The sequence below is a fragment of the Puma concolor genome, chromosome A1, assembly GCF_028749965.1.
Source record: "Puma concolor isolate L17-30 chromosome A1, mPumCon1.1.hap2, whole genome shotgun sequence".
Lineage (NCBI taxonomy): Eukaryota > Metazoa > Chordata > Mammalia > Carnivora > Felidae > Puma > Puma concolor.
In genome coordinates this window covers 236,488,839-236,515,500 of record NC_141667.1, presented here as the reverse complement: position 1 = coordinate 236,515,500, position 26,662 = coordinate 236,488,839, and the positions used below count along the sequence as shown (strand labels likewise).

Genomic DNA, 26,662 nt, shown 5'->3' with positions numbered 1-26,662 from the left:
CCCAGAGCCTGACGCAGGGCTCGAACTCACGGACCGCGAGATCGTGACCTGGCTGAAGTCGGACGCTTAACCGACTGCGCCACCCAGGCGCCCCAAACCTATTTTTAATTTTTTGAGGAACCTCCACACTGTCTTCCAGAGTGGCTGCACCAGTTTGCATTCCCACCAACCGTGCAAGAGGGTTCCCGTTTCTCCACATCCTCGCCAGCATCTATAGTCTCCTGATTTGTTCATTTTAGCCACTCTGACTGGTGTGAGGTGATATCTCACTGTGGTTTTGATTTGTATTTCCCTGATGAGGAGTGATGTTGAGCATCTTTTCATGTGCCTGTTGGCCATCTGGATGTCTTCTTTAAAGAAGTGTCCATTCATGTCTTCTGCCCATTTCTTCACTGGATTATTTGTTTTTCAGGTGAGGAGTTTGGTGAGTTCTTTAGATTTTGGATACTAGCCCTTTGTCTGATATGTCATTTGCAAATATCTTTTCCCATTCTATCTGTTGCCTTTTAGTTTTGTTGATTGTTTCCTTTGCAGTGCAGAAGCTTTTTATCTTCATGTGGTCCCAGTAGTTCATTTTTGCTTTTAATTCCCTTGCCTTTGGAGATGTGTCGAGTAAGAAATTGCTGTGGCTGAGGTCAGAGAGGTTTTTTTTCCTGCTTTCTCCTCTAGGGATTTGATGGTTTCCTGTCTCACATTCAGGTCCTTCATCCATTTTGAGTTTATTTTTGTGAATGGTGTAAGAAAGTGGTCTAGTTTCATCCTTCTGCATGTCACTGTCCAGTTCTCCCAGCACCATTTGTTAGAGTCTTTTTTCCATTGGATATTTGTTCCTGCTCTGTCAAAGATTAGTTGGCCATACTTTTGTGGGTCCAGTTCTGGAATCTCTATTCCATTGGTCTATGTGTCTGTTGTTGTGCCAATACCGTGCTGTCTTGATGATTACAGCTTTGTAGTAGAGGCTAAAGTCTGGGATTGTGATGCCTCCTGCTTTGGTCTTCTTCTTCTTCAGTATTACTTTGGCTATTCGGGGTCTTTTGTGGTTCCATACAAATTTTAGGATTGCTTGTTTCAGCTTCGAGAAGAATGCTGGTGCAATATTGATTGGGATTGCATTGAATGTGTAGATTGCTTTGGGTATTATTGACATTTTAACAATATTTATTCTTCCAATCCATGAGCATGGAATGTTTTTCCATTTCTTTGTATCTTCTTCAATTTCCCTCATAAGCTTTGTATAGTTTTCAGCATACAGATCTTTTAAATCTTTGGTTAGGTTTATTCCTAGGTATTTCATGATTCTTGGTGCAATTGTGAATGGGATCAGTTTCTTTATTTGTCTTTCTGTTGCTTCATTATTAGTGTATAAGAATGCAACTGATTTATGTATATTGATTTTGTATCCTGCAACTTTGCTGAATTCATGTATCAATTCTAGCAGACTTTTGGTGGAGTCTATTGGATTTTCCATGTATAATATCATGTCATCTGCAAAAAGTGAAAGCTTGACTTCCTCTTTGCCAATTTTGATGCCTTTGATTTCCTTTTGTTGTCTGATTGCTGATGCTAGAACTTCCAACACTATGTTAAACAACAGCGGTGAGAGTGGACATCCCTGTCGTGTTCCTGATCTCAGGGGGAAAGCCCTCAGATTTTCCCCATTGAGGATGATATTAGCTGTGGGCTTTTCATAAATGGCTTTTATGATGTTTAAGTATGTTCCTTCTATCCCGACTTTCTCGAGGGCTTTTATTAAGAAAGGATGCTGCATTTTGTCAAATGCTTTTTCTGCATCAATAGACAGGATCATATGGTTCTTTTCATTTCTTTTATTAATGTGATGTATCACATGGATTGATTTGCGAATGTTGAACCAGCCCTGCAGCCTGGGAATGAATCCCACTTGATCATGGTGAATAATTCTTTTTATATGCTGTTGAATTCGATTTGCTAGTATCTTATTGAGAATTTTTGCATCCATATTCATCAGGGATATTGGCCTGTAGTTCTCTTTTTTTGCTGGGTGTGTGTCTGGTTTGGGAATCAAAGTAATGCTGGCTTCATAGAATGAGTCTGGAAGTTTTCCTTCCCTTTCTATTTTTTGGAATAGCTTGAGAAGGATAGGTATTATCTCTGCTTTAAATGTCTGGTAGAATTCCCCAAGGAAGCCATCTGGTCCTGGACTCCTATTTGTTGGGAGATTTTTGACAACTGATTGAATTTCTTTGCTGGTTATGGGTCTGTTCAAGTTTTCTATTTCCTCCTGTTTGAGTTTTGGAAGTGTGTGGGTGTTTAGGAATTTGTCCATTTCTTCCAGGTTGTCCAGTTTGTTGGCATATAATTTTTTTTTTTTTAATTTTTTTTTCCACGTTTTTATTTATTTTTGGGACAGAGAGAGACAGAGCATGAACAGGGGAGGGGCAGAGAGAGAGGGAGACACAGAATCTGAAACAGGCTCCAGGCTCCGAGCCATCCGCCCAGAGCCTGACGCGGGGCTCGAACTCACAGACCGCGAGATCGTGACCTGGCTGAAGCCGGACGCTTAACCGACTGCGCCACCCAGGCACCCCGGCATATAATTTTTCATAGTATTCCCTGATAATTGCTTGTATTTCAGAGGGATTGGTTGTAATAATTCCATTTTCATTCATGATTTTATCTATTTGGGTCATCTCCCTTTTCTTTTTGAGAAGCCTGGCTAGAGGTTTATCAATTTTGTTTATTTTTTCAAAAAACCAACTCTTGGTTTCATTGATCTTCTCTACAGTTTTTTTAGATTCTATATTGTTTATTTCTGCTCTGATCTTTATTATTTCTCTTCCTCTGCTGGGTTTGGGGTGTCTTTGCTGTTCTGCTTCTATTTCCTTTAGATGTGCTGTTAGATTTTGTATTTGGGATTTCTCTTGTTTCTTGAGATAGGCCTGGATTGCAATGTATTTCCTCTCTGGACTGCTTTCACTGCATCCCAAAGCATTTGGATTGTTGTATTTTCATTTTCATTTGTTTCCATATATTTTTTAATTTCTTCTCTAATTGCGTGGTTGACCCATTCATACTTTAGTAGGGTATTCTTTAACCTCCATGCTTTTGGAGGTTTTCCAAGACTTTTTCCTGTGGTTGATTTCAAGTTTCATAGCATTGTGGTCTGAAAGTATGCATGGTATGATCTCAATTCTTGTATACTTATGAAGGGCTGTTTTGTGACCCAGTATGTGATCTATCTTGGAGAATGTTCTGTGTGTACTCGAAGAAAGTGTATTCTGTTGCTTTGGGATGCAGAGTTCTAAATATATCTGTCAAGTCCATCTGATCCAGTGTATCATTTAGGGCCCTTGTTTCTTTATTGGTCCTGTGTCTAGATGATCTATCCATTGTTGTAAGTGGAGTATTAAAGTCCCCTGCAGTTACCATATTCTTATCAATAAGGTTGCTTATGTTTGTGATTAATTGTTTTATATATTTGGGGGCTCCCGTATTCGGCGCATAGATATTTATAATTGTTAGCTCTTCCTGATGGATACACCCTGTAATTATTATATAATGCCCTTCTTCATCTCTTGTTACAGCCTTTAATTTAAAGTCTAGTTTGTCTGATACAAGTATGGCTACTCCAGCTTTCTTTTGACTTCCAATAGCATGATAGATAGTTCTCCATCCCCTCACTTTCAATCTGAAGGTGTCCTCAGTTCTAAAATGAGTCTCTTGTGGACAGCAGATAGATGGGTCTTGTTTTTTTATCCATTCTGATATCCTATGTCTTTTGGTTGGAGCATTTAGTCTGTTTACATTCGGTGTTGTTATTGAAAGATATGGGTTTAGAGTCATTGTGATGTCTATAGGTTTCATGTTGTAGTGATGTCTCTGGTACTTTGTGGTCCTTGCAACATTTACTCACAGAATCCCCTTAGGATCTCTTGTAGGGCTGTTTAGTGGTGATGAATTCCTTCAATTTTTGTTTGGGAAGACCTTTATCTCTCCTTCTATTCTGAATGACAGACTTGCTGGATAAAGGATTCTCAGCTGCATATTTTTTCTGTTGATTTCCTGCCATTGAAGATTTCCTGCCATTCTTTTCTGGCCTGCCAAGTTTCAGTAGATAGGTCTGTCACTAGTCTTATCAGTCTCTCTTTATATGTTAGAGCATGTTTATCCCTAGCTGCTTTCAGAATTTTCTCCTTTTCCTTGTATTTTGCCAGTTTCACTATGATATGTTGTGCAGAAGATCGATTCAAGTTACGTCTGAAGGGAGTTCTCTGTGCCTCTTGGATTTCAATGCCTTTTTCCTTCCCCAGATCAGGGAAATTCTAGCTATGATTTGTTCAAGTACACCTTCAGCCCCTTTCTCTCTCTCTTACTCTTCTGGAATTCCTGTTATACAGATATTATTCCATTTGATTGCATCATTTAGGTCTCTAATCCTCCCCTCATACTCATGGATTTTTTTTATCTTTTTCTCAGCTTCCTATTTTTCCATAATTTTATCTTCTAATTCACCTATTCTCTCCTCTGCCTCTTCAATCTGTGCTATGGCCGCCTCCATTTTATTTTGCACCTCATTTATAGCATGTTTTAGCTCCTCATGACTATTTCTTAGTCCCTTGATCTCTGTAGCAATAGATTCTCTGGTGTCCTCTATGCTTTTTTCAAGTCCAGCAATTAATTTTACAACTATTATTCTAAATTCCTGTTATGGTATATTGCTTAAATAGTTTTTGATCAATTCATTAGCTGTCACTACTTCCTGGAGTTTCTTTTGAGGAGAATTCTTCTGTTTTGTCATTTTGGATAGTCCCTGGGGTGGCGTGGAACTGCAGGGCACTTCCCCTGTGCTGTCTGGAGTAACTTGTGTTGGTGAGCGGGGCCACAGTCACACCTGATGTCTGCCCCTAGCCCACCACTGGGGCCACAGTCAGACTGGTGTGTGCCTTCTCTTCCCCTCACCCAGGGGCAGGACTCACTGTGGAGTGGTGTGGCCCCTGCCTGGGCTGCTTGCACGCTGCCAGGCTTGTGGTGCGCTTCGATGGGATCTGGCCAAGGGCATATTAGCCAGGGTGGATCCTCAAGGTGCACAGGGGCGGGAGGGGCAGGCTCAGCTCGCTTTGCCGTGGGTGGTCCCCTGTGGGAGGGGCCCTGCAGCACCGGGAGGGATGGATCCACAGAAGCACAGCATTGGGAGTTCGCGCAGCGCAAGCAAGTTCGGTGTCGGGAACTGGTTCCCTTTGGGATCCCGGCTGGGGGATGGGCGAGGGAGATGGCGCTTCCCAGCGCCTTTGTTCCCCACCAAGCTGAGCTCTGTCATCCGGGGCTCAACAACTCTCCCTCCCGGTGTCCTCTCACCCTCCCCACTCTCCGAGAGCAGAGCTGTTCACTTTTACCATTCCGGATGTTAAGTCCCGCTGGCTGTCAGAACACGCTCTGTCCTGCCCCTCCGCTTTGGCAAGCCAGACCCGGGGGCTCTGCCTTGCCAGGTGGTCTGGCCGCCCCTCCTCCACCCCGGCTCCCTCCCGCCAGTCCGTGGAGCGCGCACCGCCTCTCCGCCCTTCCTACCCTCTTCCGTGGGCCTCTGGTCTACGCTTGGCTCCGGAGAGTCCGTTCTGCTAGTCTTCCAGCAGTTTTCTGGGTTATCTAGGCAGATGTGGGTGGAATCTAAGCAATCAGGACGAGGTGAGCCCAGTGGCCTCCTATGCCGCCAACTTCCCTTGAATCTCCCCATGTCTGTTTTTAGATTTTACTTAAATCCAGGGGTGCCCTGGTGGCTCAGTCGGTTAAATGTTCAACTTTGGCTCAGGTCATGATCTCACGTTCGTGGGTTCAAGCCCCACACTGGGTTCTGTGCTGACAGCACAGAGCCTGGAGCCTGCTTTGGATTCTGTGTCTCCCTCTCTTTTTGCTCCTCCCTTATTCATGCTCTGTCTCTCTCAAAAATAAATAAAAGTTAAAAAAAATTAAATTTTGTTTAAGTCCAAGTTAGTTAACATTATTATAATGGTTTCAGGGTAGAATTTAGTGATTCATCACTTACATATAACACCCAGTGCTCATCCCAACAAGTGCTCTCCTTAATGCCCCTCACTCATTTAGCCCATCTCCTCACCCAACACCACTCCAGCGGCCCTCAGTTTGTTCTCTGTATTTAAGAGTCTCATGGTTTGTCTCCCTCTCTTTTTAATCTTATTTTTCCTTCCGTTTCCCTATGTTCGTCTGTTTTGTTCCTTAAATTCCACATAGGAGTGAAATCATATGGTATTTATCTTTTCTTATGGGGCATTTAGACCATTTACATTTAAAGTAATTATTGATAGGTATGTACATATTGCCATTTTGCTCATTGTTTTCTGATTTTTTTTTTGTAGTTCTCTGTTCCTTTCTACTTCCCTTGTTCTGTTTTCTTGTGATTGATGACTTTGTTTAGCATTATATTTGATTTTTTTTTCCTCTTTATTTCGTGTGTATGTATTATAGGTTTTTGGTTTGTGGTTACCATGAGGTTTGTATATAACTTCCCTAAGTATATAGAAATCTGTATTAAAATGATGGTTACTTATACTTGAACACATTGTAAAGGAATTTCGTTTTTTCTCCCCCCTCCACATTTGATGTGTATGTTATATTTTGCATCTTTTTGTGAGTCCTCTTTTTAGATATAATTAGTTTTATTTCTTTGGTCTTTAACCTCAATACAAGATTTACAAGCGATTGGTCTACTACCTTTACTGAATGTTTGCTTTTACCCGTGAAATATTTTCTTTTATAATCTTCTTCTAATTATGGCGTTTTCTTTTCCACTCGATTGTAGGTTTTTTCCTTTCGGTGCTTTGAGTTTCTCATGTCACTTTGTGTTACATGCAATTTCTCCTGAAAAATCAGCTGTTAGACTTATGGAATTTCCCTTGTACAAACTAGTTGCTCTCCTCTTACTGCTTTTAAAACTCTGTGTCTTCGGGCACCTGGGTGGTTCAGACGGTTAAGTATCCGACTTTGGCTCAGGTCATGATCTCACGGTTTGTGAGTTTGAGCCCCACGTCCGGCTGTGTGCTGACAGCTCAGAGCCTAGATTCTGCCTCAGATTCTGTGTCTCCCTCTCCGCCTCTCCCCTGCTTGCACTCTGTCTCTCTCTCTCAAAAATAAACACACATTAAAAAATTAAAAAAAAACTCTATGTCTTTAATCTTCGACATTGTAATTATTAGTGTCATGTCGTAGACCTCCCTGGTTTCACTGGAACTCTGTCTGCTTCCTGAACCTAGATGTCTAGTTCCTTTCCCAAGTCAGGGGATTTTTTGCCTCTTATTTCTTCCCATAAGTTTTCTGCCCTTTTCTCTCTTCTCCTTCTGGGACCCCTATAATGTGAATGCTTTTTCACTTGATATTGTCCAAGAGATCCCTGAACCTATCCTCATTTTTAGAAACTCTTTTGTCTTTTTGCTGTTCGGGGTGCTTTCCATTACCCTGCCTTCCAGGTCACTGGTCTGTTATTCTGTCCCTCCAATCTGTTGTTGATTCCCTCTGGTGTACTTTTCAGTTATTGTATTCTTTCAGTTACTGTATTATGAAGAACCTGATTGGTTCTTTTTTATGTTTTCTATCTCTTGATGTTCTCACTGAGTTCAACCGCTCTTCTCTCCAATCTGGTGGGCATGTATTTGAGCATAACTTTGAACCTTTTTTTTTAAATTCTGAGAGAGAGAGAGAGAGACTGACTGTGAGTGCGAAGGGGCAGGGAGAGAGAGAGAGTTCCAAGCAGACTCTGAGCTGTCAGCACAGAGCTCAATGTGGGGCTTGAACTCCCAAACCATGAGATCATGACCTGAGCTGAAATCAAGAGTCAGATGCTTAACTGAGCCACCCAGGTGCCTCTCTACTTTGAATCCTTTATTGGCTATCTCCCTTTTGTTTAGTTCTTTCTCTGAGGTTTTTGTTTTGTTATTTCATTTGGAGCGTATTCCTCTGCTTCTGTGTTTTACTTGACTTTCTGTGTTTGTCTTTGTCAATTAGGTAGAATAGCTATTTCTCCTAAACCTGAAGGGATGGTCTTGTGTCTGGCTGTCCCCCGTGTAGATTGTGTGTGCCTGGTGACTTTGGCTGGCAGGAGCCGTGGCTGGCGCGGGATGGAGTCCCGCATGACTCCACACTGGGGCTGCCCTGATAAAATAGATGAAGCTGAAATGGGATTGGGATGGAGTGATCCTGGGCTCTTGGCACAGAGGGTGTCCTGGCAGGACGGCTGAAGCTGAGGTGAGTGCAAGGCAGGACCTGAGGCTTTCTGCACTGAGGGTACCATGGCAAGACAGCGAAAGCTGACGTGGGCTTGGGCTGGGGTAGTCCCAGGACTCTTCACGCGGAGGGTTCCCTGGCAGGATGACTGAAGCTGTAGTGTGTGCAGGCCTGGGGCCCAGGGCTCTCCACACAGAAGGAACCCTGGCGGGACAGCTGCAGGTGAGGTGAGTGCAATCTGGGTGTCTCAAAGCACTCACTGGAAGGGGCCCACGCCCCGTGGGGTGGCTGGCGCTGAGGTGGGCGTGGGCAAGAGGATCCCAGGGCTCTCTGCAGAGTGGACACCGTGGCAGGGCCACTGGAGCTGAGGCAGGATGCAGGCCAGAGGGGCCTACGGACACTGCGCAGGGGGTGCCCGGGAAGTCCTATGGGCCTCGTGTGTCTCATGGTGTTTGGTGCCTCTGTCACCTTGGTGGGGTGACTGGTGCCGGTGTAGACTGATGTCCCAGGGCTCATGGAAGCGGTCGGCTGGCTTGGGCACCAGACCCTGCTCATTCAGGAGAGGTTAAGCCACTGAAGGCAAGAGTCCATTTACTTAACTTGCCATTTAATTATATCAAGATCTGCTTCATTTCTCCTTAGTTTCTAATAAGCTGTGTTATTAGATTGTTACATAGTTCGGATTCTTAGGATTTCTAATTATTGGGATAATTACAGTGTAATTATAAATGTGGTTCAGTTGAAATCTACCATGGTCCTGTTTTCTTCTGTTTGGTGCAGTCTTCCGTTTTACCTTATATCCTGACTTCTTTTGAAGTAATTGAATATTAAGATTTTATTATATCTCCATTATTGGTTCATTAGCCATAACTTTTGGGGGTTTTAGTTCTTTAAAATTTACAGTATGCATATGCAGTGTATCACAAAATTCAAATAATACACTCCCAAATCCCTCCTCACATTCTTTGTGCTATCTTTATCATATGTTTTAATTCTAAATTAATGACAGTTCCCAGAATACATTATTAATTTTGTTTTAAACAGTTATCTGGCATCATGATTGAAAATGAGGGGAAGAGGGAAAGTGTCTTATAAATTCCCACATAATTAACATTTCTGTTCCTCTTTGGACAGATCCAGACTTCATCCTGATGTACTGTTCCTTTTGTTTGAAGAGCTTTCTTTCACATTTCAGGTATTACAGGTCTTCTGGTGATGAGTTTTCTATTTTCTTGGTTCATTTTCAAAAGACATTTTTACCGCATATAGAATTTGGGGTTAATGGATTTGTTTTCTTTCTTTCAGATCTTTAAAGATATTCCATTGTCTTCTGCCCTGCATGGTTTTCAACGAGAAATCTGCTTTTATTCACACGTTTGTGTTCTGTACACGGTATTGGTTTATGTGGTTGATTTAAAGATTATTGTCTTGGCCACTGATTTTCAGCAATTTGGTTATAAAGAACATTTGTGTGTTTTTCTTTAGGTTTCTTCTTCTTGGAATTTGTTGAGGTTCTTAGATTTGTGAGCTTTCATCAGATTTGACATTTTCGATCATTGTTACTTCAAATATTACTTTCTTTTTTGGCGACAGCCTCCCACTTTATAGTGGTTCTTTCCCTAGCTGTGGGTAGACTTTTCTCATGCAGACACAGAGCAGAAGCAATAGTTCGCAGGGGCCAGCTACGGATCTCCGGAGTCACGCTGTCTCTCTCTCTCAGTATAGTTCCCTCTGACATTCTAGCTGCCTTGGTCCTGCACTCCAACCTCTGTGTCTTCAACTCGCGTAGACACCTGGGCTTTCTTTTGGGTCCATCTTCCTGCGTTGTGGCCTGGAAGAGGCCTTCTCTCAAGGATCACAGTCATGAGCAGCCTGTCGTTTAATGTTTGAAAATCATTATTTTATATATTTTGTCTGATAGGTTATTTCTGGCAGGAGGTTTCCTATAACAGTTAGTCATGCGCGGAAGAAGCAGAAATAATATATGACCTCCAGAAATAGTATGACAACCGATTTAAATTTAGCTCTCTCTTATTGCCAGTAACTATGTAAAATGTCTAGGCCTCCTCTTTTTTCCCATCTGCAAAATATATTCGTAATAAGATTTAGTAAGTCAATGGCTATTAATAAGTCATCATATATTGTCCTAAAATGTCTATAATTTTAAGTTTCCCACCGTAGCCCTCATTTTACTGTTTATAAAAAAAAAAGTTTCTGTGCTTTTGTTCATTAAAGAAAAAAATAAGACTCTATTGACTAATATCTGTGGCCATGCATTCATATGAATGTTCTTCTTTTTTTTAATAATTTTAAAAAATGTTTGGTTTTTTTGTTTGAATGTTTGTTTTGAGAGAGGGAGAGCGAGAATCCCAAGCAGGCTCCTTGCTGTCCGCACAGAGCCCAATGTGGGGCTTGATCTCATGACTGTGAGATTATGACCTGAGACAAAATCAGGAGTCAGACACTTGACCAACTGAGCCCACCAGACACCCCCATAGTGAATTTTCTGACAGAGAGGAGAGACTGTGCCACTCCCTACCGCAGTATGTAACGACACTTCAAAAACAATAAAGAAACAACACATCGAGTGTTGTCGTCTGTGACCAAGAGCCTGGTAGAGCGACTATGTGTATGACCTCAGGTTCATCGGTGTAGTGCACTAGCCAGAAGCGCCTGGAGTTGACTTGTAACTGTTCCTAGCACTAGACATCTTAGTATTATTGGATACTTAATGACTTCTGGCCCGCGACTTGTGTCTGTGCTGTTTCAGAGTTTAAGCTCCTAGAAGACAGAATTTTAGGGATTAAGGCACACAGCATCCAGATGGTAACATGACTATGACAGTGCAGTACAAAAGAAAAGTCATGATATGCTCACCGGGAGCGTATTTTTTACGCTAGGTTTCCCTAACTGCTAATCTTTAAAGTGGAATTAATAATACAAGAAAAATAAACCAAAAATTTTAAGATGAACTTAACCATATTGTTTATTCCCAGTGTTTGAATTTAAAATGAGTTAAGTAATGGTATGGGATTGCTTAGTTGTAGAAAATTCCATTTATTACATTTATTCTTAACATAGGACTCGATATCAAATTCATCATTTCATACAAACACAGGATGATATATTTACAAAAGGACAAATTTTCTTCCAGGTTTAAAAGGCCATGGAGTTACACTATGAACACACACCCACATATACAAAGATAGATAAATATTAATTATATGTATTAAATGGAATTGGTTGAGGTAGAGTTCAATAATAATTACTTGCCTTAAAAGCCTGAAAACATTGTGCAAGCATTCAGTAAGGAGATTTTGGATGTATTATCAAAATACATTGGTACAAATTTAATGCAGTTGCTATAGAATGATCTGCTATGATTGAAACCATGTGTGGAGAGCTTGGGCTTCTGCGGGATGTGTCGCAGCAACAAAGGCTCTAAAGATGTATTTGTGCTGCCCGCTATGTATACAGATGATTGACTTAGATACACTTCCCAGACGTAAACAGTAAAGGAATGTCACTGAAGTTTCGCATGCTATCAGATAGAGACAGGGAATGCTTACCACATTGTACAAGCCGATGCACCAGCGTTCAAATATAATCTGCCCAGAAAATCCATTAACAAAGGCGAACCAAAGCTGAAAGAGAAGAAAGTTCATGAAGTTTTGTATCAATACTGACCTAAATGTTTCCATTCACTGAAGTACTTAAAATACTATGCTTTATCATTCTTATTTTCCCATGTCATCAAATGGAATTTTGCCAGAATGTAAATAAAATCAAGCTTGAGTGTTTGAGCTTAACAGAAAGGCAGTTCATTTATTTTAGAATTTTTATTTCATTCTTTATTTTTTGACAGAGAAAGAATAACAATTTCAATGAAATGCTTAGATCTGATTGTCCAATAATGCATTGTTTCAGTGAAAAGATCTCTGCCCCTCTGTGTTTACTGCAGCATTATTTACAATGGCAAAAATGTGGAAGCAGCCCAACTATTCACCAGTAGATGAATGGATAAAGGAGAGGTGGTATATATACAATGGAATATCACCCAACCATGAAATAGTGTGAGATCCCACCATTTGCAATAACATGGATGGACCTGGATTGTATAATGCTAAGTGAAATAAGTCAGAGAAAGACAAATACTATATGATTTCTCCCCTGTGTGGAATTTAAGAAACAAAAGCAACCAACCAACCAACAAAAAAACCCAGACCCTCAAATATAGAAAACAGACCGGGACTTGCCAGAGGGAAGGTGAATGAGAGGATGGGTGAAATAGGTAAAGGCGATTAAGACTATACTTCTTGTGATGAGCACTGAGTAACGGACGGAATTGTTGAGCCACTATGTTGTACATCTCAAACTAATATAACAATGTATATTATTTATACTCGAATAGAAAAATTTAAGGCAAAGGACTGGGAATAACTAAGACAATTTTAAAAATATATAGTGAAAAGACTCACTCTACCTGATGTTAAGGCTCATGGTATTGCTACAGAATTCGAGACAGTGTGATGTTGGCAGAGGAACAGACACAGAAATCAAGGAGTTAGAGAACCCAGAAACACATAGTATGTATCTACATGAGTATGTCCAACTTACTTTAATTGTGGTAAGAACCATAACCAATTTTAAGTGTACAGTGCAGTAACGTTAAGTATATTCACATTGTTGTGCAACCAATCTCCAGAATTTTTCATCTTGCAAAACTGAAACTCTGTACCCCCTGAACAATTCCCCATATCCCTCAACCCTCAGCCACTGGTCACCAACACTCTCCTTTGTCTCTCTGAATTTGACTATTTTAGATACCCCATGTAAGTGGAATCATACATTGTTTGGCTTTTTGTGTGTGACTCATAGTTAGCCAATGTCCTCAAGGTTCATCCATATTATAGTATGTGTCAGAATTTACTTTCCTTTTAAGGCTGAATAATATTCCATCGTATTTATATATCACATTTTGGTTATCTCTTCATCTGTCACTGGACGTTTGGGTTGCTTCTGCTTGGGTATTGTAAATAATGGTGCATTAAACATGGTATGTAAATATCTCTTCAAGATTCTTGCTTTCAGGGGCACCTGGGTGGCTCAGTCGGTTAAGTGTCCGACTTCGACTCAGGTCATGATCTCGCGGTTTGTGAGTTCAAGCCCCGCATCGGGTTCTGTGCTGACGGCTCAGAGCCTGGAGCCTGCTTTGGATTCTGTGCCTCCTCCTCTCTCTGCCCCTCCCCTGCTCTCTTCTCTCTCTCTCAATAATAAATAAATGTTAAAAAAATTAAAAAAAAAAGATTCTTGCTTTCAGTATTTTAGATACATACTCAGAAGTGGAATGGCTGAATCATGTAATTCTATTTTAATGTTTTGAGGAATCACCATACTATTTTCCATACTGGTTGCACCAATTTTTATTCATACCTGCAGTTCACAAGGGTTCACTTTCTTCACATCCTCACCGACATTTGTTATTCTCTGCGGGTTTTGTTTTATTTTTTAATAGTAGCCATCCTAATTGATGTAATACGTGATTATGGTTTGGATTTACATTTCTCCAGTGATTAGTGGTGTTGAACATTTTCTCACATATTGTTGGCCATTTATATTCTATCTCTGTAGAAATGTCTGTTCAGGTTCTTTACCCAACTTTATATCAGATTGATTTTTTGTTGTTGAGTTGTAGGAGCTCACTATTCTAGACATTAGCTTATGAGATATGTAATTTGCAAGCATTTTTCTCATATCCTGTAGGTATTTTTACTGTGTTGATTGTCACAATCAACACAGAGGTTTTAACATTTGATGTAGAACCACTTGTCTGTATTTGCTTCTGTTGCATGTGCTTTCATGTCATGTTCAGGAAAATTATTGTCAAACACAATGTATGAAGATTTTCCATTTTATTTTCTTGTAAGAGCTTTATAGTTTTAGGTATTATTTTTAGGTCCTTAATCAATTTTCAGTTAACTTTTGTAAATGGTTTAAGGTGTTTGATTATTTATTTAATTTGCATATGGATATCCAGCTTTCCCACTAGCATTTGCTAAAGGGGGACTATCCTTTCTCCATTATGTAACCTTGGTGTTTTCAAAGATCATTTGACCATATACACTAGGATTTATTTCTGGGTTATTTTATTCCATTGGTCTATATACCTGTTTTTATGCCAGTAAAACACATTTTAAATACTATAACTTTGTATATGTTCTGAAATTAGGGAGTATGAGACTTCTCAGTTATTTCTCAAGATTGTTTTGGCTATTCAAGATGCTTTAAGACTCTGTGTGAATTTTAGGATGCATTTTTCTATTTCTCCAAAACATGGGATTTTTGTAGGGATTGCATACAAGTCTGCAGATCATTTGGGGTAATATTGTCATCTTAACAATATAAACTTTTACAATCCATAACCATGGGATGTCTTTCCATTTATTTGTATCTTCAAATTATTTCAGCAATATTTTGTAGTTTTTGGTGTACAAGTGTTTTTCCGCCTTGGTTTTCTTAATTTCCCTTTTTGATAGCTTGTTATTAGTGTATATAAATACAGCAGTTTTGTATGTTGGTTTGTATCCTGTTGCATTATTGAATTTATTAGTACTGATCATTATTTTCTGACATTTTTAGGATTTTCCACATATAAGATCTTGTCCTCTGTAAACAGAGATACCTATTCCTTTCTGATTTGGATGTTTTTCTTTCTTCCTTCCTTTCTTCTTCTTTTTTTTTTTTTTTTCTCTTTTGCCCAAGTGCTCTTACTGGGACTTCCAGTACTGTGTTGAATAGAAGTGGTGAGAGCAGGCATCCTTGCCTTTTCCTGATCTCAGAGGAAAGACTTTTAGTCTTTCGCCACTGAGCATGATACCAGCTATGGGATTTTCATATATGGCCTTTATTATGTTGAGGAATTTTTTTTTCTTTCTAGCCTGTTGAATGCTTTTATCATGTAAGAGTGTTGAATTTCATCAAATGCATTTTCTGCATCGAGATGATGTTTTTTTTCCTTTGTTGACTGATTTTCATATATTGAACCATCTTTGCATTCCAGGATATGGTTTTTATTCCTTTTTTAATGTGCTGCTGAATTCAAGTTTGCTAGTATTTTGCCAAGGATTTTTGCACCTGTATTAATCAGGGATATAGGTCAGTAGCTTTCTTGTAGTGTTTTCTAGTGTCTTGTAATGTAGCTTTGGTTTTATAGTAATGCCAGACTCATAAAATGAGTTTGTAAGTGTTTCTTTCTCTATAATTTTTTGGAAGAGTTTGAGGTAGATTTTAATTCTTCTTTGAACGATTGGTATAATTTGCCAGGGAGGTATTTGATTACTGATCTCCTTACTAGTTATACTCTGTTGATATTTCCTATTTCTTTATTACTTGCCCAACTGATTTTTTACAAAGGTAGAAAACCAATTTAATGGAAGGATAACCTTTTCATCAAATAGCACTGAAGTAATTGAATTTCATGGGCAAAACAAATAGAAAATCTAAACCCTCCACTCTGCACAAAAATTCACTGAAAATGGATCATGACATTAAGTGTAAAACACAAGACTTTTAGAAAAGTACACAGAGGAATGTCTTTGGAATCTAGATCTAGGCAAAGAGTTTTTTGACACAGAACCAAAGCATGATCCATAAAAGGAAAAATTGTAAATTGGACCACTTCAAAATTAAAAACTCTTATACTCTGAAAGACTCTATTAATATGACAAAACATCATGATACAGACTGGAAGAAAATATTTGCAAACTACATATCTGCCAAAGGACTAATGTCTAAAATATGTGAAGAACTCTCAAAAATTAATAGTAAAAAATTAATTTAGTTTTTAGACAATTTAGACAAAAGATGGGAAGACACATTTCAGAAGATGTATTGATAGCAAATAAGTATATGAGAAGATATTCAACATCATTAGCCACTGCAGAAATGCAATTTAAAACCACAATGAGGGGGCTGCGTGGGTGGCTCAGTTGGTTGAGTGTCCAACTCTTGATATCAGCTCAGGTCATGATCCCAGAGTCATGGGATCAAGTCCCAGAGTTGAACCTGCTTAAGATTCTTTCTCTCTCTCCCTCTGCCCCTCTCCCCTACTCACACTCTTTCTCTAACATAAAATAAAAATAATTAATTAATTTAATTAAATGAAACCACAATGAGATACAACTAACCATCTATCAGAATGGCTAAAATACTAAATAGTGATAATATCAAATGCTTGGAAAGATCCAGAGAAACAAAATAACAGATACTTTGCTGCTAGGAATCGAAAATGGTAAAGTCACTCTGGAAAATAGTTGGGAGTTTCTTTAAAAAAAAAAACAACAAAAAACTAAATATACACCTACCATATGATCCAGCAATTGTACTCTTGGACATTTGTCCTAAATAAATGAAAACTTACATTTGCCCAAAATCTTTATACAAATGCTCTTCAATAAGTGGGTGATAAATGTTATGGTCTGGAACAAATGATTGATACAGGGAACAACGTGGATCAATCTGAAATTATACTGACTAAAAAAAAAAAATCAATCTCGAAAGGTTATATACTACACAATTCTGCTTTTATAACATTCTTTCTTTTTAAGCTTATTTATTTATTTTGAGAGAGAAAGCATGTGGAGGGGGAGAAAGAAATTCAAGCAGGCTCTGCACTGTCAGTGCAGGGTCCAACATTGGGCTTAATCTTGCAAACTGTGAGATCATGACCTGAGCCAAAATCAAGATCTTGTCTGATGCTTAACCAACTGAGCCACCCAGGCACCCCTACTTTTAGAACATTCTTGAAAGAACAAGAAGGATAGGGATAGGGAACAGATTAGTCACTGTCAGAAGCTACGGCTGGATGTGGATATAAAGGGGTAGCATGAGTGGGATCCTTGTGATGGAACAGGTCTGTATCATTGGGGCCGAGGTGGGGTGGTCTGTCTCGATTTCTGTGATGGTTGTATCAATCTACACATGGATAAAAGTACATAGAATCACACAAGTGTGGGTAAAGCTTGTGAAGTATGAATCTCAGTCAGTTGTATCCTGGTTTCGATAATGTCCTAGAGTTATTCAAGGTGTTATCTTTGGGGAAAATTGGGTGACTGTTTCATGGGACCTTCTAAAAAATATTTTTGGAACTTCCTGTGAATCCATAATTATTTCAAAGTAAAATACTAAACAATATTTTTCCATAGCCAAATTTAAGGCTTATACAAATGCTTTTTTAAGTCAGGATGGTGGTTAGAAGACTCAAATTTACCAAATAACTTTGAGCAAAAACCTAAAGCAGAATTGTGTAATGGTAATTTAAATGATACAAATATGGGGAAAAAAACAAAACACTAAACTGCCATACATGATGTCAAAGAAAGACCTAACTTTTTCATGAAAGAAAGCATATCTTTTCTTACCTCAATAACATATAACACGACATTTTTGTAGAAACAATATAATATGCATTTTGTCACTCGAAAATAATTCCAAGCTCCATGAACCAACAGAAGCTTCTCCAAGTAGCTAAACTAAAAGAAGGAAACAACAGTCAGGGCAAGTTCAAATGAAACAGCAAAGTATTTGTTAGACCCACTGTTGTAGAATGCATACAAAAGACTGGAGACAGATGGGGCAGAAATAGGAAAATGTCCATTTACAGTTCTTGGGCTAACACTCATTCTTGGAAAAGTATAAAATGGCACACACCATGGCATAACATCTTCTCTACAGTCAAAGCTGCTCTTGGGTCAAAGCAAGATGGAGGAAGACAAAATGTGGCTTAAAGTATTATCATTGCTGTGAAATAGCCTGTTAATGGGGGCCTGAGCATGAATCAGTTCAGTCTCCTGCATTAGTGACTTATTAGTATATATTTTTGAGAGAGAGAGAGCGTGCATGTGAGCAGGGGAGGGGCAGAGAGAGAGAGGGAGACAGACAATCCAAAGCAGGCTTGGCACTATAGGGGCAAAGCCCAACGTGGGGCTCAAACCCACAAACCGTGAGACGATGACCTGAGTTGACGTCAGGTGCTCAACTGCCTAAGCCACCCAGGCACCCCTACCAATAATTACATTAAATGTAAACAGTCGAAAACACTTGGAAAAAGACATAAGGTGACAAAATGGATAAAACAAATAAGACCTATCTATATGCCGCCTACAAGAGACTCACTTCAGACCTAAAGACACATACAGACTGAAAGTGAATAGATGGAAAAAAAAATATGCCATGCAAATGGAAGTCAAAAAAATAAAAAGTCTGGGGGAGGGGATACAATACTTCTATCAGACAAAATAGACTTGAAATCAAATACTGGAGCAAGAGACAGAGTGGGCACTATATAATAATAAAGGGATCAATACAACTAGAGGATATAATTGTTGTAATGATCTATGCACCCAACATAAGAGCATCTAAATAAAGCAAATATTAATAGACACAAAGGGAAACCTTGACAGCAATAAAATAATAGTAGGGGACTCTAATTCCCCACTCACATCAGTGAATAGATCACCCAGGCAGAAAATCAACACATTAGACCAGATGGACTTAAATATATACAGAAAATACCATCCAAAAACAACACAGTAACAATACACATTCATTTTAAGTGCACATGGAACATTCTCCAGGACACATCATGTGTTAGGCTACAAAACAAGTCTAAATAAATTTAAGAAGATTAAAATCATACTAAGCATTTTTCTGACTACGACTAATATGAAGAAGCTAGACATGAATTACATGGGAAAAACAAAAAACTAGAAAAAGCACAAACACATGGAGCCTAAACAACATGGTACCAAACAGCCAGTAGACCAATGAAGAAATCAAATAGGAAAATAAAAATACATGGAGAGGAATGAAAATGAAAACACAATCGTCCCAAAAATAAATAAACGTTGAAAAAAAAAATTTTTAAAAAAAAGGGGCGCCTGGGTGGCGCAGTCGGTTAAGCGTCCGACTTCAGCCAGGTCACGATCTCGCGGTCCGGGAGTTCGAGCCCCGCGTCAGGCTCTGGGCTGATGGCTCAGAGCCTGGAGCCTGTTTCCGATTCTGTGTCTCCCTCTCTCTCTGCCCCTCCCCCGTTCATGCTCTGTCTCTCTCTGTCCCAAAAATAAATAAACGTTGAAAAAAAAAAAAATTAAAAAAAAAAAAAAAAGAAAATGAAAACACAATGGCCTCAAATCCTTGAAACTCAGTGCAAGCAGTTATAAGAGGAAAATGTGTAGCAATATAGGCCTACCTCAAGAAACAGAACCTAACCTTACAACTAAAAGGGAAAACGAACAAAATCCAAACATAGCAGAAGGAAATAATAAATACCAGAGCAGAAATAAGTGAAAAACAAGAAAAAACATAGAAAAGATCAATGAAATCATAACCTTGTTCTTTAAAAAGATAAACTGATCAACCTTTGGCCAGTCTTTTTTCCATCAAGGAAAAAAGAGGGCTCAAATGAACAGAATCAGAAATTAAAGAGGAGAAATAACATATCACAGAAATAGAAAGGATTATAAGAGACTATTATAAAAAATTATAAGCCAAGAAGTTGGACAACCTAGGAGAAATAAACTCCTAAAAATATTCTTTCTTCTTTTGGAAGATTGTGTAACAAAATTGAATTGGCAATCAAAAACTCCTAACAAAAGTCCCAGAGCAGATGGCTTCAGAGGTGAACTCTACCCATGGTCTTCAAACTATTCCAAAAAACTGAAAGGAAGGAAAGCTTCCAAATACATTCTCTGAGGGCAGCACTACCCCGATACGAAAACCAGACAAAGACACTACAAAAAAAAAACACACACACACACAAAAAACCACTATAGGTCAATATCTCTGATGAACAAAGATCACAGAAATCCTCAACAAAATATGAGCAAACTGCATTCAACAATACATTAAATATAATAGGATCATTCACCATAACCAAGTGGAATTTATTCCAAGGATGCAAAAATAGTTTAGTATTCACAAATCAACACACACCACATTAATTAAAGGGAAAAAATCATATGATCATCTTAATAGATGAAGAGAAAGCATTAAATATAATACAACATCCATTCATGATAAGAACACTCAACAAAGTAAGTTTAGAGCGAACACATGCCAACATAATACAGGCCATGTATGTACAGGCCATGTATGACAAACCCACAACTATCATCATACAGAATGCTGTAAAGCTGAGAGTTTTTCCTTCTAAGATCAGGAACAAGACAACAATGTCCACTGTCACCACTTTTCTTCAACATAGTACCGCGAGTCCTAGCCATAGCAGTCAGACAAGAAATAGAAATAAAAGGCATCCAAATTGATAAGGAAGAAGCAAAACTGATAGTATTTGCAGATGGCATGATACTCTACATAGAAAATTCTAAAGACTCCACCAAAAAACTATTAGAATGATAAATTAATTTAGCAAGTTGCAGGATACCAAATTAATATACAGAAATCTGTTGTGTTTCTATATACTATTAGCAAAGTGGCAGAAAGAGAAATTAAGAAAAATTGTTTGAGAATTAAATTTAAAAATTATAAAATACATAGGAATAAACTTAACCAAAAAGGCAAAAGTCCTGTGCTCTGAAAACTATAGAACACTGATAAAGTAAACTAAAAAGACACAAAGAAATGGAAAGCTATTCCAGGCTAATATTCCATTAATTTAGAAAAATTAATATTGTTAAAATGTCCATAGTACCAAAAGTAATCTACAGATTTAATACAATCCCTGTCAAAATACTAAATATTTTTTACAGAAATAGAATAATCCTAAAGTTAGTATGGAACCACAGAAGATCCCAAGTAGCTGAAGCAGTCTTGAGAAAGGAGACCAATATATCTTTCAAGATATATTCCAAAGCTGTGGTAATGGAAACAGTATGGTACTGGCACAAAAACGGACACAGGTCAGTGGAGCAGAATAGAGAGCTGAGAAATACCCCCATGCTTACGTGGTGAATTAATCTACAGCAAAGGAGGCAAGAATATGCAGTGGGGAAAAAAAAAAGTCTCTTCAAAAAAATGCGTTGGAAAAACTGGACAGCTACATGCAAAAGAATGAAACTGGACCACTTCCTTACATGATGTGGAAAAATAAACTCAAAATAAAACGCCCTAAATGTGAGGCCTGAAACTCAGGGCACTAGTGATGAGCACTGCGTGTTGTATTTGATGAATCACTAAATTCTACACCTTGACTAATATTACACTGTGTGTTAACTAACTGGAATTTAAATTTAAAAACTTGAAAAAAGGAAAAAAAGAAAAGAAAGGCAGTAATCTCCTGGACATTGACCTTAGCAACACTTTTCTAGACATATCTCCCCAGGCAAGGAAAACAAAAGCAAAAATAAACCATTGGGACTGTATCAAAACAAAAATCTTTTACACAGCAAAGGAAACCGTCAACAAAATGAAAAGGCCTACTGAGTGGGAGAAGACATTTGAAAATGGTGTCTTTGAAAAGAAGTTAATATTCAAAATATATAATGAAGTTACTCAACCTAACACCAAAAAAGCTGCAAAACATCCAATTAAAAATGGGCAAAAGTGGGTGGGGGATGGGTTAAATAGGTGATGGGATTCAGGAGGGCACTTGTTATGATGTACACTGGGTACTGAATGGAAGTGTTGGATCACTATATTTACACCTGAAACTAATATTACACTGTATGTTAACTAACTGGAATTTAAGTACTTTTTTAAAAAATGAGAGGACAATAGACACTTTTGCAAAGAAGATATATGATGGCAGGCAAACACATGAAAAGATTCTCAACATCACTAATCATCAGAGTAGTGGAAATCCGAACCGCAATGAGATATCACCTTACACCTGTCAGAATGGCTAGAATCAAAAAGACAAGAAATCCCGAGTGTTGGTGAGAATGTGGAGAATGGGGAACCCTCTAGCACTGCTGGTGGGAATGCAAACTGGTGCAGTCACTGTGGAAAACGGTATGGAGGCTCCTCAAAATATTAAAAATAGAAATACCATACAATCCAGTAATTTCACTACTGTGTATTTACCCAAAGAAAAGAAAACAACTAATTTGAAGATATATGCACCTCTGTGTTTACTGAAGCATTACTGACAATAGCCAAGATAGGGAAGCAACCTCAGTGTCCATCAATAGATGAATGGATAAGGAAGATGTGGGGGGTGTGTGTGTGTGTGTGTGTGTAATGGGAATATCAGACATAAGAAAGAATAAACTCTTGCCATTTGTGACAATATGAATGGACTTGGCGGGTGTTGTGTGAAGTGAAATAAGTCCAACAGAAAAAGATAAATACCATAAATTACAATGTGGAATCTAAAAAGAACAAGCCAAAAAAGGAGAAATATTTCCCTGGATCCCCAGGATACCTGATACTGGCCAGCCTGGTGTGTGCACAGTGTTTAACAGTTCAAGGCTTATGTCACATATAACTGCTGAGATCATGGGAAGCATGTATCCCGATGGCATTTAGAACAGTTTAGGACAGGATCAGGAGAGTTTGGTGTGGTCATTTCCCTGTTTACAGACACAGGTGCTTTGATCATAGTTTACTGACACTTCTTGTAACCCAGATACTCTAGCACACAGGAGCCTTAGTTTTCCCTGTTGTAAAACTAGAACACTTAATCAGAATGGATGTGATTCAAACACTGGGGTAATACACTCCTCATCTATGCTGTAGAATCCTAGGAATCCGTTTTGTTACCACCCCAGTTTCAGGCACCTGCTTACCTGTGGGCAGGGTACTAAATCATCTAGCCTCTCAAAGACAGCCACCACAAGAATAGCCCCAGCAGGGATGTTCTACTCAAAGTATGGGATTATTCCTAGGGAGCTGTTCAAGAATTACATGTGGCTCCCGAATTCACCAAGAGTGAATGAAAAGTCTTCTTGTTAGTTGCTCAACTGTGGTGAAAATATTGTATCCATTCAAAGCTGATCTTACATTGATTAAAATATTCTTCAAAAGTCAAAATATTAATATGTAGAAGCAGGGAGTGTTCTTATTAAACAGCTTGGATATTACAAATACGCAGGGGCTGTACATCACAGGCCACACACTCTTAAATGCATTCCAGTAAATGGTACCACTACTGTGGAAGGCAGTTTGGCAGTTTCTTACAAAACTAAACGTACTTTTATACTTTTACTATATGATCTAGCAGTTGCACTCCTTGGTATAAATCCAAAGGAGTTGAAAATTTATGTAGCAGCTTTATTAATAACTGCCCAAAGTTGGAAATAGCCAAGATGTTTTTCAGTAGCTGAATGGATAAACAAAGTATTGTTACATCCAGAAAGTAGAATATTATTCATCGCTAAATAGAAATGAGCTATCAAGTCACAAAAGACATGAAGGGTACTTAAGTGCGTATTACTCAGTGAAAGAAGCCAGTTGGAGAAGGCTACATGCTGTATGAATCGGACATTCTGGAAAAGGCAAAACTATGGAGATAGTAAATAGATCAGTGGTTGCCAAAGTAAGTTAGTGTAGAGGGAACGATGAGTAGGCAGAGTGCAGAGGACTCTTAAGGAAGTGAAATTACTGTGATGATAGGTACTTGTCCTTATACCTTTCTCCAAACCTACAGAATGCACGACACCAAGAGTGAACCCTAATGTAAACTGTGGACTTTGCACGATGATGTGTCAATGTAGGTTCATAAGTTATAACAAATGTACCATTCTGGCAGAGGACGTTGATGGCGGGGGGAAGGCTGGTGGGGGTAGGAGCAGGGGATATATGGGAGTTCTATATCTTCTGCTCAATTTTGCTGTGAAGCTACACTAAAATATACAGTCTGTTTTTTTCAGATCTGCCAAGGGGCGGTGCCTACTTTTAAAAAGCAGAAATTGGATAAAACGTTGAAAAAAAAAATTTTAAAAAAAATAAAAAATAAAAAAAAAATAAAAAGCAGAAATTGGGAGATTATAAGTCTTCAAGAAATATTCATCAAGAGATGCCACAAAGTAAAGCACACATTACAGATTGAAGAGACTGGGGATTTAGAGATTCTATTAGCAGAGCTACAGACCCTCAGTGGTATCAGTTGGACCAAATCCATAACCGCTCGAGAAAAACCTTTTTGCTGCAAACTGTATAAGGACAAAACTTAACCCCAAATGTTCTGTTGGTCGCATATTGAAGAGCAGCTTAAAGAGTAGGGTAGACCTCATGCACTCGACGTGCCCACACCACTGACCTGTGCAATGGCAAAATCTGAGTTGTTGGTGGCCTGCATGCCCTCGTTCCCACTGATTCCCACACCCACGTGGGCCATCTGGATCATCCCAACGTCATTGGCACCATCCCCGATGGCAAGAGTGATGGCCCCTACGTGCTTCTTAACCACGTTGACTATTTCTGCCTTCTGGAGGGGAGATAACCTGAAAAAGAAGACAGAAATCACCACTTTTTATTGTTTTATGTTGGTTCGTTTTACTTCACCTTGTCGTAAAAGCCTTTAACATGGAGTCAACGGCAGTCTACACCTAACCACCTTTAAATGACAGCTACGGATAAATTTTCCAATACATTGATCAAGCTTTTAACAGATATAAAAACGTTCCACCCACCAATCTAAAATAAATGAATAAACAAACAAAAAGCAGAATCAGACCTATAAACACAGAACAACCTGATGGCTGGTGGAGGCTGTGGGGTGAAGGGATGGGCAATATGGGTGAAAGGGGGTGGAAGGTACACACTTTCGGATGGAACAGAAGTCACGTGAATAAAAGGCACAGCACAGGGAACAGAGCCAGTGATACTGTAGTAATGTTGTGTGATGACAGATGGTAGCTCGCTTGTGGTGAGCACAGCGTAACAGATTTCCAGTCACGTTGTACACCTGAAACTAATGTATCATTGTGTATCAGCTATACTCAAAAATTCCTTCCCCCGCCCACCCAAAATAAGAAGTAAAGCAAAGAAAGCACACAGTAACTTCTTTAATGTCCCCAAAGAAATACACAGTATCAGTTGCTCCCTGTTTCTAACACTGGCCTATCTTAATTTACATCATCTCGCTACATGAGAGCAAGAAGTGAAGATCTGTTTCTAAACCTGTATAAAGGCATTTCCCCCAAAGGATAAATATGTGGAGTAGCCTAGGAAAATCAAACTACCCTCAAGTGAACTTTACAAGGAGACAGAGAAACATGAAGATCTCAGTCAGGAGTCTGTGGAGACAATAACAATCCAAAGGTAAGTGACTGAAAATAACAAATGTTTGCTTCTTTCCCGTGGATGTGTCCAGTGCAGATGAGGATACCGTTGATCCTTTCTTTTCACCCAGACAAGCTACGAAAGCAAATTTCGTATTCCTCAAATATTTCAGACTAGCAGACCCTGTCTACACAAAATACTTAACAGACATTCCAAGGAAAGAGAAGCAAATTTTTTTCTCTCTTATTTATCACTTATGTACTCATTCACTAAATAAATTGGCTACATACCTCTATCCAAAATGATCAGGGACACACAAAGGTTTTATTTTCTAGTAAGTGAGTGTTCATCCCCTTCCCACAAAACAGCTCCTAAAAACTAATTTAAATCTCAACCTTTCAAATTTCAGGTGAGATTATTAAAAACTGAGGAGATGAAGTTCCCTTGACTAGAACACACTCCAAATTTTAAGACAGAAACACAGACGGAAGACCTTTGGTTTCATAATGAGGAAAATGTGAGTTAACATTAATACACTGTAGATACAGTGTGAAAAGTTGCTGAAGTAGATGATGTTCCGGAAACCATTTGTAAGTTTAGTTTCCATCTAGAGACACTGTTTTTTTTGTTTTTTTTGGTTTTTTTGTTTTACTGCAATAACTACAATGATAATAACTTCACCATTTTGTCTGGCAAGTACTTTTATATTTAAACTATGATATTTGTGAAGAAAAAAAAGAAAATGTACCTCATATTAATACCAAATTTGACTCTTCATACTGTCAAATCTTAATTCTATCGTTTGAGCCAGTGAAGCTCTCCAAATATGAAAAGAGAACTACAGGGACCCAACTAAGCCTTCTCCTCCCCTTGCTAAACATCCTTGAATCCTTCAGTCCTTTTGTGAGGTGGTTCAGGGCCTTTTGCCAAAGCTCCACATCAATTCTGATCAGTTGTTGGCAAGATGTAGAGAAAGGGGAACACTCATACACTGTTGGTGGGAATGCAAACTGGTACAGCTACTCTGGAAGACAGTATGGCAGTTCCTTAGAAAGTTACACATAGCAATTGCACTATTAGGTATTTACCGAAAGGATACAAAAATATTGAGTTGAAGGGGCATGTGCACCATGATTTATAGCAGCATTATCAACAACAGCCAAATTATGAAAAGAGCCCAAATGTCCATAGAGGTGGCACATTATATATATATACACACACACACACACACACACACACACACACACACACACACACACACATATATACA

The 26,662-nt window shown here is 38.8% G+C and overlaps 1 protein-coding gene and 1 long non-coding RNA gene across 6 annotated transcripts in view; one reads left to right on the top strand and one right to left on the bottom strand.

Annotated features, from left to right (window-relative positions):
* Positions 1 to 24,081, top strand: part of LOC147584880 (uncharacterized) — a 128,853-nt gene extending 104,772 nt beyond the window's left edge. Inside the window, exon 3 of the long non-coding RNA XR_015254047.1 lies at positions 24,039 to 24,081. This is a non-coding gene — a long non-coding RNA (uncharacterized LOC147584880). The remainder of the gene's footprint in view (positions 1 to 24,038) is intronic.
* Positions 1 to 26,662, bottom strand: part of LOC112860863 (phospholipid-transporting ATPase IB-like) — a 216,029-nt gene that overhangs the window by 74,916 nt on the left and 114,451 nt on the right. For all 5 annotated transcript variants that reach the window (XM_086714937.1, XM_086714959.1, XM_086714965.1 and 2 more), the window contains 3 exons: positions 24,428 to 24,611; positions 17,631 to 17,741; positions 11,781 to 11,855 (listed from right to left, as the gene is read on the bottom strand). In XM_086714937.1, coding sequence (XP_086571063.1) covers positions 11,781 to 11,855; positions 17,631 to 17,741; positions 24,428 to 24,611 — 370 coding nt within the window. The remainder of the gene's footprint in view (positions 1 to 11,780; positions 11,856 to 17,630; positions 17,742 to 24,427; positions 24,612 to 26,662) is intronic.